The following is a 16,284-nucleotide window of genomic DNA, read 5'->3' on the forward strand; positions in this document are numbered from 1 at the left end:
GCATTTTTGAGGTTAGCAAATAGGAAATAAGTACACAGGTTTTCAGAAGCAGTGTCCCTGTTTTTCTGAAATGTTAATGAAATTAGGCATTGAGTTATCTGTTTATGATTCTGGGTAAATGGATTTTTATACTTCTAAGATGTAAAAATGTAGTTCACTTTGTTAGTCTTTGTGCAGCCTAGAGAACATTTTAAAAGTAGTTCTGTTTTTAACAACCCACCATATTCATTGCTTAATTTTAATGTGTACTTAAAACGATTGCTAGATTTTTGTAGTTATTTCAAAAGTTAAAATTTGGTGTTTTTTTTAATTGTTCTTCATATACATCTCCCTTGGCTGACTTGAAATGAAAAAATTTAAATCTTTTAGAAATTCCACTTTGTGGAGTCAGGGAATTTGTTGTTTCCGCCTCAGGATGCTGAGACAGGTTTTACATAGGAAGAAGCAAATAGGGCCTTCAGGACCAGCTTGGCTGTGGAGGTCCAGTCCAGGCCCTACCTGGCTCAGCTCCTGTATTTAGAATCCTTGAGTCTGTTTTCTTAGTGGAAAAAAAGGAGTAACATTTCAACAAAATAAGATGGTATTCTTCAGGTCCAAAAAGCTACCATTTTCAGTTAATTAAAATTACTGGGCTTGACACCAATGCTGACAACCATGAGTTTGACCCCTCAGCCCAGATGGTGGGAGTAGAGAGCTTAGTCCAAGTTGTAAGTATTATCTAGCAGTTTGAGTAGGGTTGTGATGGACGTCACCACATTTTATTTAAATTTCTTTAAGGATAGAAACATCTTTCCATGTGCTTCCCCCTCCCCCCATCTGTATATCTTTTGGTTTTTTGAGACAGGGTTTCTCTGTAGCTTTGGAGCCTGTCCTGGAACTTGCTTTGTAGACCAGGCTAGCCTCGAACTCACATAGATCCACCTGCCTCTGCCTCCTGAGTACTTGGATTACAGGCATGCACCACCACCACCCGGCTTCCATCTGTATATCTTTTAGGGTAAGTATTAAAGTCTTTTGGCCATTTTTAAAATTAGACTTATTCTTGCTACTTTGATATTTTTTTTCTAGATGAGTGCTTCATCAGATGTGTAACCTGGACATGTTTACTCCAGGCCTACTTTGTCTTCTCCAGACTGGCTTACCTGTCTGGTAGTCAGTTTATCATCTGGATGAAACCTGGTTTATCAGTGGTTTATACGGTTTTTATATTTCATGCTTTCAGTATCATGCCTAAAAAACTTTGACTACTTCCAGATTACAGAGATTTTTCTTTGCCCCTTTTCTCCCCTAATATTACCATTTTTCATTTTATACTAAAATTTGTGCTCCATTTTGAGAAAAGCTTTCTATAAACCATAGAGTTTGATATAAACCAAATAAGAATTGTGCTGTGATTACTTTCCAGCATATAAGTGTCTAGTTCTTCCAATGCCATTTGTTGAAAAAATATTAACCTTTCTTGTAGCTAGAGTTTTCTCCAGACCTGCCTAGCCCACGGTCAGGACAAATCTCTCTCACCCGCCAGTCCCACAGCCACTCAGACCCAGCCAAGTAAACACACAGAGACTTATATTGTTTACAAACTGTATGGCCACAACAGTCTTCTTGTTATCTAGTTCTTATATCTTAAATTAACCCATTTCTATTAGTCTATAAGTTGCCACGTGGCTCATTTGGCGGCAGCTGGCAAAGTCTCCTCACTCAGCCTTCCACTTCCCAGAATTCTCTTCTCTGCTTGTCCTGCCTATACTTCCTGCTTGGCTGCTGGCCAATTAGCATTTTATTTATAGAGAGCAGTATCCACAACACTTCCCCTTTTCTTTTTTTTTTTTTTTTTTCAAAAAGGAAGGTTTTAACTTTCACATAGTAAAATTACAGATAACAAAACAATTATCAAGCAAGAATTACAGTTATAATATCTAGTCTATTTATAATAACTAGTCTATTTGTATTTGGCAAAACTAAAGAAGTTATCCTATCTTATATTTGTGAGTCTAAGATTTCATCTCTAACTTATCTTTTATTATAACTAAGAAGAATTATAACTATCTAGTCTTCAACTACATCAAAGCCCTCAGAAGGATATAATATTACCTGAGAACCGGGAGAAGGATGCAAGCAACTTTCGGGAGTCTTGCAAGAGTAGACAGAGACAGCTGGCAGTCTGGACAGTCACCTAGTATTCCTTTGTAAAGTTGGGGCATCTGTCTTCATCCCACAGGCCTAGATTCTCTCAGTGACTTCTCTCTGTGTCCTGTAGAATGTCTGGCAGTTTCCTGTGTGAAGCAGGAACCTGAAGGACCATTTTGCTAAGCAAAGTTCAGTGGTCACCTTTCTATAGGTCCTGCATGTCCAGTCGATCAAGCAGTCCAGGCAAGAACAGTTTCTTGTCCAAATGGCTGTTTTTGTCAAGGTGAAGATAAATTGCATATGGAGTGTCTTCGATGCCCATCCTCCTCTCTGCAGTAAATCAGTACTGCCAGGAGCAGACATGTCTCATTGTCCAGAAAGCCTAAAATTTTAAAACATTTTAAATGCCATATTCTGTAGGTCTTTGAATTGTTAGAAGATCACTTACCTAATTGAATTATAACTATGTATACCTAGAAAACAACATGACTGTAAGTTTGACTATCATAGAAGACTAATTATTAATCTGCATTTCATAAATATCCATTACAATTTAAATGCGTTACATAAACATAATACCTCAAACGAGAATAGAAATATATATATATATATATATATATATATATATATATATATATACAGTATAACAAAATTAAGTTTAAACTTGTATCAATAAACCAAAATTTATAGGAATGTAAAACATTTTAAACAAGTTGCTCTTTAAAAGTAGATTTAGTAATCTACCCTTTCATCCTATCATATCTATATCATATCCCCTTTTCTTCTTTACAAAGAGATTGAATTTATAATCAACCTGTTTTAAATAAAAATATTTGTTATTCTCTGTCCCACACCAGAGGGCCCTTCTGATATGGGACAAAAGAATTTCTTAAACTCTTTTTTTTTTTCTTTAGCATTATGTTTGGATTTAGAGAAGGAGTAAGCCAATTCCATCTCCAAAGCCAGCTTGGTATATTTGGGAATTTGGGCATAGCTTCTCTTACTACTTCCTGCTGTAGGGGGTCGCTGTATCTTATGGGGACACAAAGAAAATTTTAGGATTATGGAGTAGTCCATGAGTGTGTATCATCTGAGCCAGTTGCCTTGAAACCATTCTGGATGTTGGATCATCTGGGCCATGGTGTCATCGGAGACCTTTCTGGGGGTCTTGGCTGGTCAAACCTGATGTATCTTAATCTGGAACAAATCCATAGCCTCTGGCTTTCTGTGGAAACAAAAGCAGAGCTTCCTTTCCAAAGCAGCATATCCTTACATCCAAATTTTGAAGTCAAGGTACCTTTAAAATATACGTATTAGCTTTTACGATCAAATGTTTTTCTGCAGTTAAAAATCCCAAAGACCTCATCCATTTCTCTGTCATTGAGTGATCCCTGTGTCTTTCTTAGGGTCCTGTTTTCTAGGTAGCCTCCTTGGAATTGTGTAGCAGTCTTGTCATCTCTGTTTTACCTCTAGTATCCTCCTATGAGTGAGTACCTACCATGTTTGTTCTTCTGAGTCTGGGTTACCTCACTCAGGATGATTTTTTCTAGATCCATCCATTTGCCTGCAAACCTCATGATGTCACTGTTTTTCTCTGCTGAGTAGTGCTCCATGAGAAATGGATGAGATCTACATGAACAGCCTGGACGACAGTGGGAGTAATGAAGGGCAAGGTTTGAGGGAAAGAAAGCTTAGGGGAGCAGGAGATCCCAGCTGGATCAAGAACAGAAAGGGAGAACAAGGAACAACAGACCATGATAAATGAAGATCACATGAGAACAGGAATAGGCAGAATGCTGGCGAGGTCCCCAGAAATCCACAATGATACATCCTCTGTAGACTGCTGGCAATGGTCAAGAGAAAGCCTGATCTGACCTAGTCTGGTGATCAGATGGCCAAACACCCTAATGGTCATGCTGGAACTCTCATCCAATAACTGATGGAAGTGGATGCAGAGATCCTCAGCCAGGCCCCAGGTGGAGCTCCAGGAGTCCAATTGAGAAAGAGGAAGGAAGGACTATAAGAGCGTGAATTGTTGAGACCGAGATTGGAAAAAGCACAGGGACAAATAGCCAAATGAATGGAAGCCCATGAATTATGAACCAAAGGCTGTGAAGCCCCCAGCTGGATCAGGCCCTCTGGATAAGTGAGACAATTGAATAGCTTGAACTGTTTGGGAGGCACCCAGGCTGTGGGACCGGGACCTGTCCTTAGTGCATGAGCTGGCTGTTTGGAACCTTGGGCTTACACAGGGACACTTTGCTCAGCCTGGAAGGAGGGGCCTGGACCTGCCTGCACTGAATCCACCAGGTTTAAATGAATCCCCAGGGGAGTCTTGGCCCTAGAGGAGATGGGAGTGGAGGGGAGGGACTGGGAGGGAGGTAGGGGGTGGGTATGGGAGGGGGGAGGACAGGGGAACCCATGGCTGATGTGTAAAATTAAAATACAAATATAATAATAATAATAATAATAATAATAATAATAATAATGAAAAAATCCCAAAGACAACACAATCCAGATTCTCTGTGTAATATCCATCTTTAAGTGGCTTATTTTTTATACTGCCTTTACTGTCTCTTAAAGACTTTATTTTTAAAAACTATTTCTTTATATAACTGTATATATTTCTTTTTTTCTCCCTTTCAAGCCTACGTATATTTTTACATACATTGTAAAGCATTTAAAGTCTTGTTCCATCTGAATCTGTCTTAATTATGAATCAATTGTTTTAAACTACAGCATTACTAGGGCTAAGAGAGCAGCTTTGGCTGGTGGCTCCACCCACCTCAGCTTCTCACCATGGCGATGGTATATTTACCACCATCTCTGTGCCACGCCAGCTCTGGGAGCCTTCAACTTTTAGAAACAGTGGTTCTATGCTTCTATCAAAGCAGCATGTAGCCCAGAATCAATCAATCAATCAATCCCTCTATCTCTCTCTCTCTCTCTCTCTCTCTCTCTCTTTTGTACTAGCAAAGACTAAATCTACCATGCAGCATAATGTGCCACTTGTAGATGCCTCATTCCCGTCATACTGCCAGTCAAACGCGCACACCAGGAACCTGCCAACTTGAGAGTGACAACTAGGAAGCTGTTGTTAGCTCCATTTTAGAATCTTCTTTCTCAGGTTTTAGGTGGAAACTCTTGCCAACACGTTGGGCGCCATTTGTAGCTAGAGTTTTCTCCAGTCCTACCTAGCCCATGGGTAGGACAAATCTTTCTCACCCACCAGTCCCGCAGCCACTCAGACCCAGCCAAGTAAACACACAGAGACTTACTGCTTACAAACTGTATGGCCACAGCAGGCTTCTTGTTATCTAGTTCTTACATCTTAAATTAACCCATTTCTGTTAGTCTATAAGTAGCTACTTGGCTTGTGGCTTACTGGTACTTTATATCCTACTTCTCATTGCAGCGGCTGGCAGAGTTTCCTGACTCAGCTTTCCACTTCCCAGAATTCCTTTCTCTGCTTGTCCTGCCTTGCTGTACTTCCTGCCTTGCTACTGGCCAGTCAGCATTTTATTTATACAGAGTGATATCCACAACACTTTCTTTTAAAAAAAAAAATGGGTATGTGTGTACACACATGTGCAGGTGCCCTTGACAATCAGAAGAGGGCTTAAGATTGAAACTTGAGTTAGTAACACTTGTGAGCTGCCTGACAAGGGTCTTGGTGTCTAAACTATCATCCTCATAGCTGAGCAGCCAGCACTGTTTAGCACTGAGCATCTTTCTAGCACTTTCTTTGACTTGCCTTCGCACCTTTCGTCTTTTGACTTTGTGTAGCCCAAGCTGGCCTTGAACTCACTATGTAGTAGTTCATGCTAGCCCCAGCTTGCAGTGATATGTTGTTGTTGGTTTTTCTCTTTGGGGGGGCGGGCTGCCACCCAGGTCCTAATAAATTAATTACACAGGGAGGCTTAGTCTTAATTATAAATGCCCAGCCTTAGTTTTGCTTGTTTCTTGCTAGCTTTTCTAACTTTAAGTTATCCTGTCTACCTTTTGCCTCTGGGCCTTTACCTTTCTTACTTCTGTAATCTTACTTTCACTATTACTCCGTGGATAGCTGGCCCTGTGTCCTCTTTCTCTGGCTACTTCTCTTCTCCTCTCAGATTTCTCCCTCTGTGTATTCTTTCTGCCTGACAGCTCCTATCCTTTATCCTGCTTCTCTATTGGCCGTTCAGTTCTTTATTACACCATCAGGTGTTTTAGCGAGGCACAGAAACATGGCTTCACAGAGTTAAACAAATGCAACATAAACAAAAGTAACACACCTTAAAATAATATTCCCATATAGTGATCTTCCTGCCTCAGCCTTCTCAATGCTTGAATTACAGGAGTGTAAGCATCACACCCAGCTCCCTTTGCACATTTTCAGAAATAAATGGGTCACCCTTCTGTGGGCCCGTTTCTGGGTCTCTGTTCTGTCTCAGCATATCAGAGCAGTCTTGTTGCTATGCTTTATGTAAAGTGAGTCTTAAATCCTACACTTTGATATCTCTGCAAGATGGTTTTGGTGATTTGGGTTTCCTTGCTTTTTATAGGAATTATAAAATCAGCTTGTCAGTTTCTAGCTGCATTAGACTGATAGCTGAAAACCTATTGAGTCTTTAAATCCTTGAGCACAGTATTTTCTCCACATATTTCGTTTTCTGCTGGTGTTTTGTAGTTTCCAGCATATAGATCTTGTGTATATTTTGGGTATGCCTAAGAATTTCATTTATCTGTTATATTGATTATAATGCATATATAATTATGAATGTAGCTTTTTAAATGGTTCTAGGAACATTATTACACCTTCATTTCTTCTTGTGACATTTTGTCATTGGTGGGTTTTCAGGAATTAATCCATTTAATATACATTACCTAATTTTTGTATATTTAATTCTGTTTCCAAATTGTCATTGCTAGCTTACAGAACAGTTAGTTCTTGTATCCTATGGACATGCTAAAATCAGATTGTAGGAATTTTATGTTTCACATTTTTAGGCTTTGAAAATTTCATAGACTGTATTTTGATTATATTCATCCTCCCCACCCAAGTCTTGCGTTCTCTGTGTACCTCACTTGACTCCTATCTCTTTTTAAACACATTGAGAGACGTTTTTATTCTTTAGGATTTTCAGTGTAGCAGCATGGACAACAAATCAGAGCAGTTTTCTTGTATGCACCCCAGCTGATATTTTCTCCTGACCCTTATTGCTCTAGTAAACTCAACAAGATCAGCATTTGAAACGTCCTTACCTTGTTATAATTTTAGTGGGGAAAGTATTTAGTCTTTAGACTATATTCATGAGAAATTTTATTCTGTGGTTTCTTTTGTTTTTCTCATAGTCTTTTTGTATGGTTTTGGTGTCAGAATAATGTTGAGATCTTTTAAATGCTGACTTGCTTTATGAATCTGAAAGTATTTTCTTTTTCTTTTCTTTCCTTTTATTTTTATTATTTACTTATTTGTTTGTTTGAGATAGGGTCTTTCCTTGTAGATCAGGCTGCCCTGAAGCTCATAGAAATTCATCTGCCTCTGCTTCTGGAGTGCTAAGATTAAAGGTGTATGCCACCATGCCCCACTATATAAATGTTCCAGTTTCCTTAAAGAGATTGTATAATACTGTTTATTTTGTTTTGTTTTCTGAGATGGTGCTTATATTGACTTGCCTGATGCTTGAACAAGACATTGATTTTTATTTCTTTTGATGTTTTGTTTTTTAATAAATTTTTAGATTTATTTTATATGTATGAACCTTTTGCCTGCATGTATGTATGTGCCCCATAGAGTTCATAAGAGGGTCTCAGATCCCCTGGAACTAGAGTTAGGAATGGTTGGGAGCCACTCATGGGTACTCACTCTACAAGAGCAGCAGTGCAGTTGACTGCTGAGCCATGTCTCCAGCCCTTGGTGTATTTTAGGACTTGCCACTGAAGCTCTCCGGATGTGGAGCTTCTTTTGCAGGATATTTTTTTAACTCCAACTTCTTTACTATTTAAACTTACTAGAAAATAGCTATACAAATTTGGTTATGTAACTCCAGTGACTATAATAGTTATAGGTGTATTACCAGTTATTTATTTCTTCTTGTATGACTTTTTGTCATTTGTGGGTTTTGAGGAATTAATCTTGTCCTAGTTAGGGTTTTTATTGCTGTGAAGAGACACCATGACCAGGGCAGCTCTTATAAAGGAAACATTTAATTGTGGTGACTCGCTTACAGTTTCAGAGGTTCAGTTCATTATCATCCTGGCAGGGAGCATGACAGCATGCAGGCAGATGTGCTGGATCTGAGAGTCCTTACATGTTGACATCTTGACTTAGAGGCAACAGGAAGTCGACTGACTGTCACACTGAGAGAAGCTTGAGCAAGAGACCTCAAAGCCCACCCCCACAGTGACGCACTTCCTCCGACAAGACCACACCTCCTAAGTAGTGCTATTATCTTTGGGTGCCATTTCCTTTCAAACCACCACAAATCTGTTTAATCTAAATTATCTAATTCATGTATATAAGATGTATTATTCTTTTCACATGTATTTAGAGTGAATTATGGTTCTGCAATGATTTCTCTTATTCTTTAAGGGAGTGGGAGTTGAGACAGACTGTGTAACCTAGATTGGATTCCTTCTCTTCATGCCCCTGCCGCAGACTCTTGGATACTAGGGTTACCAAATTATGGGCTACCACTGCTGGCTCTTTATTTGTTCCTTGAGTTGGGTATTCAATCTCTCTTGGTATCTCTCTCTACACCCTCCCCACATTACACATTAAAGAACCGGCCTTTGGTTTTACTGGGTTTACTTTCTTTACCTTCTGTTTACTTGGGGTTTATTCTGCTCTTTTCCTTCTTTCTCAAGGTTAGGACTTGGATAATTGATTTTAGATCTTCTAATACAGACATTTTATACACTATAAGTTCTGTTGTAGAATATTATTTTAAGATGTGTTACATTTGTTTATGCTGTGGAACATTTGTTTTAATGATGCAAAGATGTGTTGCATTCTTTTATGTTGCATTTGTTTAACTCTGTGAAGCTGTGTTACTTTGCCTGTCTAAAACACCTGATGGTCTGTGAAAGAGCTGAACTGCCAATAGGGAGGCAGAAGAAAGGATAGGTGGGCCTGGCAGGCAGAGAGAATATATAGAAGGAGAAATCTGGGAGAAGAAGGAACAAGAGAACAGAGAGAGGAGGATGCTAGGACTAAGACACCCAGCCAGCCAGCCACCATGGAGTAAGAGTGAAAGTAAGATATACAGCAAAAAGCTGAGAAGCAAAAGGTAGGTGGGATGTTTTAAAGTTAAAAGCTGGCAAGAAATAAGCCAAGCTAAGGCCGTGCATTTATATTAAGAATAGGCCTCCATGTGTGATTTATTTGGTAGCTGGGTAGCGGGCCCCCAAAAGTCCAAAGAACAAAGATCCAAAAGAGTAAGAGTAAAAGAGCAAAAACAACCAACAACAAAATTTATCTTAACTGTTTTTATTGAATTCTTTTTAGATTCTAAGATTTCTGTTTAGGTTTTTTGGGTTTTTTTTTTTTTTTTTTCTTCAGGGTTTATGTGTGTCTGTCTGTGTGGGTATGCACACATGCAGTGGAGTATCTGCAGAGACCAGAATGTTGGATCCCTGGAGCTGGAGTTAAAGATGGTTGTGAGCTGTCGTTACCCTCCCCCCCCATGGGCGCTGGGAACTGAACTACAGTCCTCTGCAAGAGTAGCAAACACTGTTAACCATTAAACCATCTCTTCAGTACCAAACCAAGCTTTTTAAAGATTTATCTCCTAAATTCTTTGTTTGTTTCCTTATGTATTATTTATTTGAGACAGGGTCTCACTGTGTAGTCTAGCTGTCCTATAACTCACTATGTAGACCAGGCTGGCCTCAAACTCACAGAGATCCACCCAGCTTTGATCAATTCTATATCCAGTATTTCTTACATTTCTCTATTTTTGGAATCTGTTATAGGCAAGGACCCCTTGTTTTTTCAAATTTCTGTTTTGCTTTGGAGATTAAGCACAGCCTGTCAATCAGCCTCAGCCTCCACTGTGAGACCACTGTGTAGGTTCTAGCTGTGATCGCTGCTGGAATTCACACTCAGTAGATTTCAGGAACTCTTGTTCACCCCCACCTTGCAGAGGGAAGGTTTGCCCTCTGGACTGTGGCCCCATGCAGATGTTCAGCCTTTGTGTCCTGCTGCTACCCTGAGGCCAAGGCCTGGGCTCTTCAAGGCACCTCTCTATCTTGCTGCTGTTAAGTGTTGCCCTTGGTGACTCCTTCAGGATGCAGCTGAACACTTGCTGCTTCTTCTCCATGTTTAACCGTCTCAACATCTCCTTTAGTGCCTCTTTAAAACATACTGAAAGTTGACTGTAGTGGCTAATGGTATTCTCTGTTGAAACTTTTCCCTCCCAGGAATTGAAATTATGTCACTTTACATAAGACTTTGTAGCTCATCCAGGAGGAGACTGAGACTTTGACATAGCAAAGCACACAAAAGCCAGCCTGGCTGATCAGTTTTGAGTATGTATGTATGTAGGGGCATAGGGAGAATTCTTAGATTTTCATTTAAGTCCATAGTATCCCAAGAGAATACTAAATAATGAACAGTTTTAGAAAGTGAAGCTTAAGCATATCTATAATGCAATGAAACTAAGGTATGGTGATATGTTGATTTTAAGTCCTGATTTTAATTTATTATTGGTATTCCTTTAGAAATGAGCTGCACAATTGAGAAGGCCCTTGCTGATGCCAAAGCCCTTGTCGAAAGGTTGCGAGACCATGACGATGCAGCAGAGTCTCTCATCGAGCAGACCACAGCCCTCAGCAAGCGAGTGGAAGCGATGAAGCAGGTTTGACTTTCCTTGCTGACTCACTTAACAAAGCTTCATTGATACTTGGGTAATACTTAAATCATAAATGTCGTAGTCATTCTTCTATTGCTGTGAAAAAACACGTTGACCATGGCAACCCTTACAAAAGAAAGCATTTAATTGGGCTGACTTACAGTTTTCAAAAGAACTGAGTTCTACATCAACATCCACAGGCAACAGGAAGAAAGAGGCTCTGGGCTGGAAAAGGGCTTTTTGAAATCTCAAAGCCAGTGACACACTTCTCTAGTAAAGCCACACTTAATCTTTTCAAATAATGTCACTCCCTTGCTGTGGATATCGCTCTGTGTAAATAAAGTTCTGATTGGCCAGTGGCCAGGCAGGAAGTATAGGCGGGACAAGAGAGAAGAGAATTCTGGGAAGTAGAAGGCTGGGGAGAGACACCGCCAGCTGCCGCCATGAAAAGCAACATGTAAAGACACTGGTAAGCCACAAGCCATGTGGCAAAGTATAGACTAACAGAAATGGGTTAATTTAAAAGAGAAGAAGCAGATAACAAGAAGCCTGCCACGGCCATACAGTTTCTAAACAATGTAAGTCTCTGTGTGTTTTCTTGGTTGGGTCTGAGCGACTGTGGGACTGGCGGGTAAGAGAGATTTGTCCTGACTGGGCCAGGCAGGAAAACTCTTAACTACACTCCCTGGTGACCAAGTGTTCAAATCTGTGAGCCAGTGGGAGCCATTCTCATCCAAACCATCACAATAACTACTGCCTAATCAAATCATTTCTAATTCAAGTTTTCAGGTAGCCTCCCTTGTATGTTTGCTTCACTTTGGATTAGGGTATATTAAAATGTTTGGTGACATGTACATATACCTATGTTTATTTTCAAATCTATGAATTTCACCCCTTTTCTGACAGAAATGCACATTTGAATTAAAAATAAGTGAAATTGTTAAATCTAAATGCATTTGATAAGGACCAGATAACACATTTCACTAATATTGGCACACATTAGATATTTTGCTGTATTATATAATGTCAAGATGTTTATACTTTTTATAAAAGTGCTTGGGTGTTATTTAGCAAGCAAATAGTTTTTTAAAATGATGAAAGGAAATAGCTAATTTTTATCCTGTGCAGTTATTTCAAGTTCATTTTTGCTAGCATGTTTTGAATCTGTCATTTACAGTAGGAATTAAGTGGGTTTTGCTTCTTGCTAATAGCATGTGGAAGAATTTTTCAGTAGATGATTAAGTTCAACTAGTGTGTAAGCCATCTCCCTATAAAGATTTCCAACTTTCAAGAAAGCAGCCCTAGCTGGGCAGTGGTGGCATGCACCTTTAGTTCCAGCACTAGGAAGGCAGACACAGGTCTCTGAGCTCAAGGCCAGCCTGGGCTAACAGAGAAACCCTGTCTCAAAAAACAAAGAAAGAAAGCAGCCCTGACTAGGGTTTTTTTTGTTTTTTGTTTTGTTATTTATTATGTTTGTGTTTTAATTTTACACATCAGCCATGGGTTACCCTGTCCTCCCCCCTCCCATACCCACCCTCACCTCCCTTCCCAGTCCCTCCCCTCCACTCCCATCTCCTCTAGGGCCAAGACTCCCCTGGGGATTCATTTAAACCTGGTGGATTCAGTACAGGCAGGTCCAGGCCCCTCCTTCCAGGCTGAGCAAAGTGTCCCTGTGTAAGCCCAAGGTTCCAAACAGCCAGCTCATGCACTAAGGACAGGTCCCGGTCCCACAGCCTGGGTGCCTCCCAAACAGTTCAAGCTATTCAATTGTCTCACTTATCCAGAGGGCCTGATCCAGCTGGGGGCTTCACAGCCTTTGGTTCATAATTCATGGGCTTCCATTCATTTGGCTATTTGTCCCTGTGCTTTTTCCAATCTTGGTCTCAACAATTCATGCTCTTACAGTCCTTCCTCTTTCTCAGTTGGACTCCTGGAGCTCCACCTGGGGCCTGGCTGAGGATCTCTGCATCCACTTCCATCAGTTATTGGATGAGAGTTCCAGCATGACCATTAGGGTGTTTGGCCATCTGATCACCAGACTAGGTCAGATCAGGCTTTCTCTTGACCATTGCCAGCAGTCTACAGAGGATGTATCATTGTGGATTTCTGGGGACCTCGCCAGCATTCTGCCTATTCCTGTTCTGTCATCATTTATCATGGTCTGTTGTTCCTTATTCTCCCTTTCTGTTCTTGATCCAGCTGGGATCTCCTGCTCCCCTAAGCTTTCTTTCCCTCAAACCTTGCCCTTCATTACTCCCACTGTTGTCCAGGTTGTTCATGTAGATCTCATCCATTTCTCTGTCATTGGGGGATCCCTGGGTCTTTCCTAGGGTCCCGTTTTCTAGGTAGCCTCCCTGGAGTTGTGTAGCAGTCTAGTCATCTTTGTTTTACATCTAGTATCCTCCTATGAGTGAGTACATACCATGTTTGTTCTTCTGAGTCTGGGTTACCTCACTCAGGATGATATTTTTCTAGATCCATCCATTTGCCTGCAAACCTCATGATGTCACTGTTTTTCTCTGCTGAGTAGTACTCCGTTGTGTATATGTACCATATTTTCTTTATCCATTCTTCAGTTGAAGGGCATCTAAGTTGTTTCTAGGTTCTGGCTATTACAAACAATGCTGATATGAACATAGCTGAGCAAATGCCCTTGTGGTATGATTGAACATTCCTTGGGTATATGCCCAAGAGTGCTACAGCTGGGGCTTGGGGGAGATGGATTCCCAATTTTCTAAGGAATCGCCATATGGGAAAAGGTCTTCACCAACCCCACATCTGACAGAAGGCTGATATCCAGAATATATAAAGAACTCAAGAAATTAGACATCAAAATGCTCAACATTCCACTTAAGAAATGAGCTATAGAACTAAACGGAGAATTGTCAACAGAGGAAATTCAAATGGCTGAAAGACATTTAAGGAATTGCTCAACATCCCTAATTATCCAGGAAATGCAAATCAAAATGACTCTGAGATACCACCTTACACCTGTCAGAATGGCTAAAATCAAAACCACAGAAGACAGCTTATGCTGGAGAGGATGTAGAGCAAGGGGAACTCTCCTCCACTGCTGGTGGGAATGCAAGCTGACTAGGGTTTTTTGAAGGTCACCGGAAATAGTGGATGGAGCAAGTTTGCTTTAACTCTGTTTTGCAGCTGTGTCTCCCTAAAGCCAGCTGCTCTTGACCATCCATCCTGATGGTGAAATTAAATGTAGACCTGGTAGTGATTTTTTTGTACAAAAGGAGTTTGACACCTGAAGTTAAGAACCAGGAATGTGAGCCAGGTGGTAGTGGTGCACTCTCAGTACTCGGGAGGCAGAGCCAGGCGGATCTCTGTGAGTTCAAGGCCATCCTGGTCTACAGAGCAAGATCCAGGACAGGCACCAAAACTACACAGAGAAACCGTGTCTTGTAAAAAACAAAACAAAAAAAATCAAACAACAACAACAACAAAAAAAAAACCAGGAATATTGTGATGAATTCATTGATAACTATCCAGTAAGAATGCCTGAAGAAAAATGAATAAGTCTAAAGTTAAATTCCTACTTTTTAAAAAAATCAAAATCCCGCCAGGTGTTGTAGTACACGTCTTTAATCCGGCACCCGGGAGGCAGGGCAGGTGTATCTCCGTGAGTTCAAAGCCAGCCTAGTCAGAGTGAGTTCCAGGACAGCCAGAGCTACATAATAGACAGACTTCATCTCAACCCCCTCTCCCCTGTCAGCAGTGCTGGGGATGAAACCTGGGGCCTTCCTTGCTAATGCTAAGCAAATTATACACCTATCAGTATCTTTCTCGCTTCCCACCCTTTCAACCTTGGACCCCCTGAGCTTCTCTCCCAGTGGATTTGCCTGCTCTAGATACTGCATGTGAGTAGGACATGAGATATGTGACTTTTGTGATTGGCCTCTTATCGTGTTTTAAAATTCATCTGGGTTGTAGTATATGTCAGTTTTTTGGTTTTGGGTTTTTTGTTTGTTTGTTTTTTGTTATTGTTTTTTTTTTCCTATTCATTGCCCAGTAATACTGCAAGGAGATACAGCATGTCCTGTTTCTTCTCTCTTCATTGGGTGGGTACTGAACTCTTCTCTCTTTCTCCTATTATGAGTAATGGCACTATGGACATTCCCTTCCTTAGGAAGGAATGTTGGGTCACATAATACTTCTCTTTAACTCTTAGAGGGTCTGCTCATTTATATTCATATAGCAGGTAAAAATTTACAAATACTGACTTCCCATATATTGTACTTTAATCTTTTCATTAGTATCAGGAAGAAATCCAAGAACTTAATGAAGTTGCAAGACATCGGCCAAGGTCCACACTAGTTATGGGAATCCAGCAAGAAAACAGACAGATCAGAGAATTGCAGCAAGAGAACAAAGGTAAGATATATTGTCACTAAAGAGAACTTTCATCTGCCATTGTGATACTGGTGTGGAACTAATGAGTATATTCACAAATCAGAGCAGGGCTAAAGAGATGGTTCAGTGGTTAAGAGTACTTGCAGAGGACCCAGGTTCAATTCCCAGCACCCACATCAAGCATCTCACAGCTGCCCATCATTCCATCTCCAGAGGATCTGACGTCCTCTTCTGGGGCACCAGGCACATATGTGGTGTATAGACATACATGCAGGTATTCACACATACACATAAAATAAAATAGAATCCTCTTTTTAAAGGGGAAAATAGTCAACTGAAGTTTCTTTTTTTATATTCAATCTCATTTTCTGGTCTCTATGCCTAGATGATACTTACTGCTGCTTTATCCAGTCCTCTCTGTGAAGGTCTGCCCTGCTTGGCATCATCTTAGCTGCTTTCCTCAACATCTGCTTTGTACTGTTTTTGTTTCCTGCAAAGGAACTCCACTCCCTCCTGTGTCCCAGCATGGCTGCTCACAATCTCTGCCATACTGTCTTAACTGAGATACATATTCTAGCTTTTTCCTTCCATCCTTCAACAGAAGCACTAGTCTGAACTTCCCAGAATAAATATCATGATGCTCTTGCTTAAACGTTTGTTTATATTTCCTTGTACAAGTACCTTCAGCCAATTCCTGCCTGGTCTCTTTTCTGTCCTCTTTCCACAGCTCTCCTCCGTATGCCATTTGTTCTGCCATTGCAAATCGCTTTCCTAATAGAGCCTTCACTTTGATGATCTTGTATAGGATTCTTGTTCCTTCAGTGTTCAGCATAAGTGCTCAAGTTCATTGCAGTGCTAGACTTTTGTGGAACTTTCCCCAGTCCAGCCTCACAGCTCTGAAATGATTTTTAAGAAATGAGTTTCATGTGAACACTTTAAAAAGCTAATGAGAGAT

General features: G+C 40.4%; 1 protein-coding gene across 4 annotated transcripts in view; it reads left to right on the plus strand.

Moving 5' to 3' along the window:
* The window catches only part of Fgfr1op2 (FGFR1 oncogene partner 2), a 40,781-nt gene that overhangs the window by 3,239 nt on the left and 21,258 nt on the right, over positions 1 to 16,284 (plus strand). For all 4 annotated transcript variants that reach the window (XM_036182371.1, XM_036182368.1, XM_036182370.1 and 1 more), the window contains exons 2-3: positions 10,834 to 10,970; positions 15,233 to 15,350. In XM_036182371.1, coding sequence (XP_036038264.1) covers positions 10,836 to 10,970; positions 15,233 to 15,350 — 253 coding nt within the window. In that variant the 5' untranslated portion in view covers positions 10,834 to 10,835. The remainder of the gene's footprint in view (positions 1 to 10,833; positions 10,971 to 15,232; positions 15,351 to 16,284) is intronic.

The sequence above is a fragment of the Onychomys torridus genome, chromosome 3 (assembly GCF_903995425.1).
Source record: "Onychomys torridus chromosome 3, mOncTor1.1, whole genome shotgun sequence".
NCBI classification, from domain to species: Eukaryota; Metazoa; Chordata; class Mammalia; order Rodentia; family Cricetidae; genus Onychomys; species Onychomys torridus.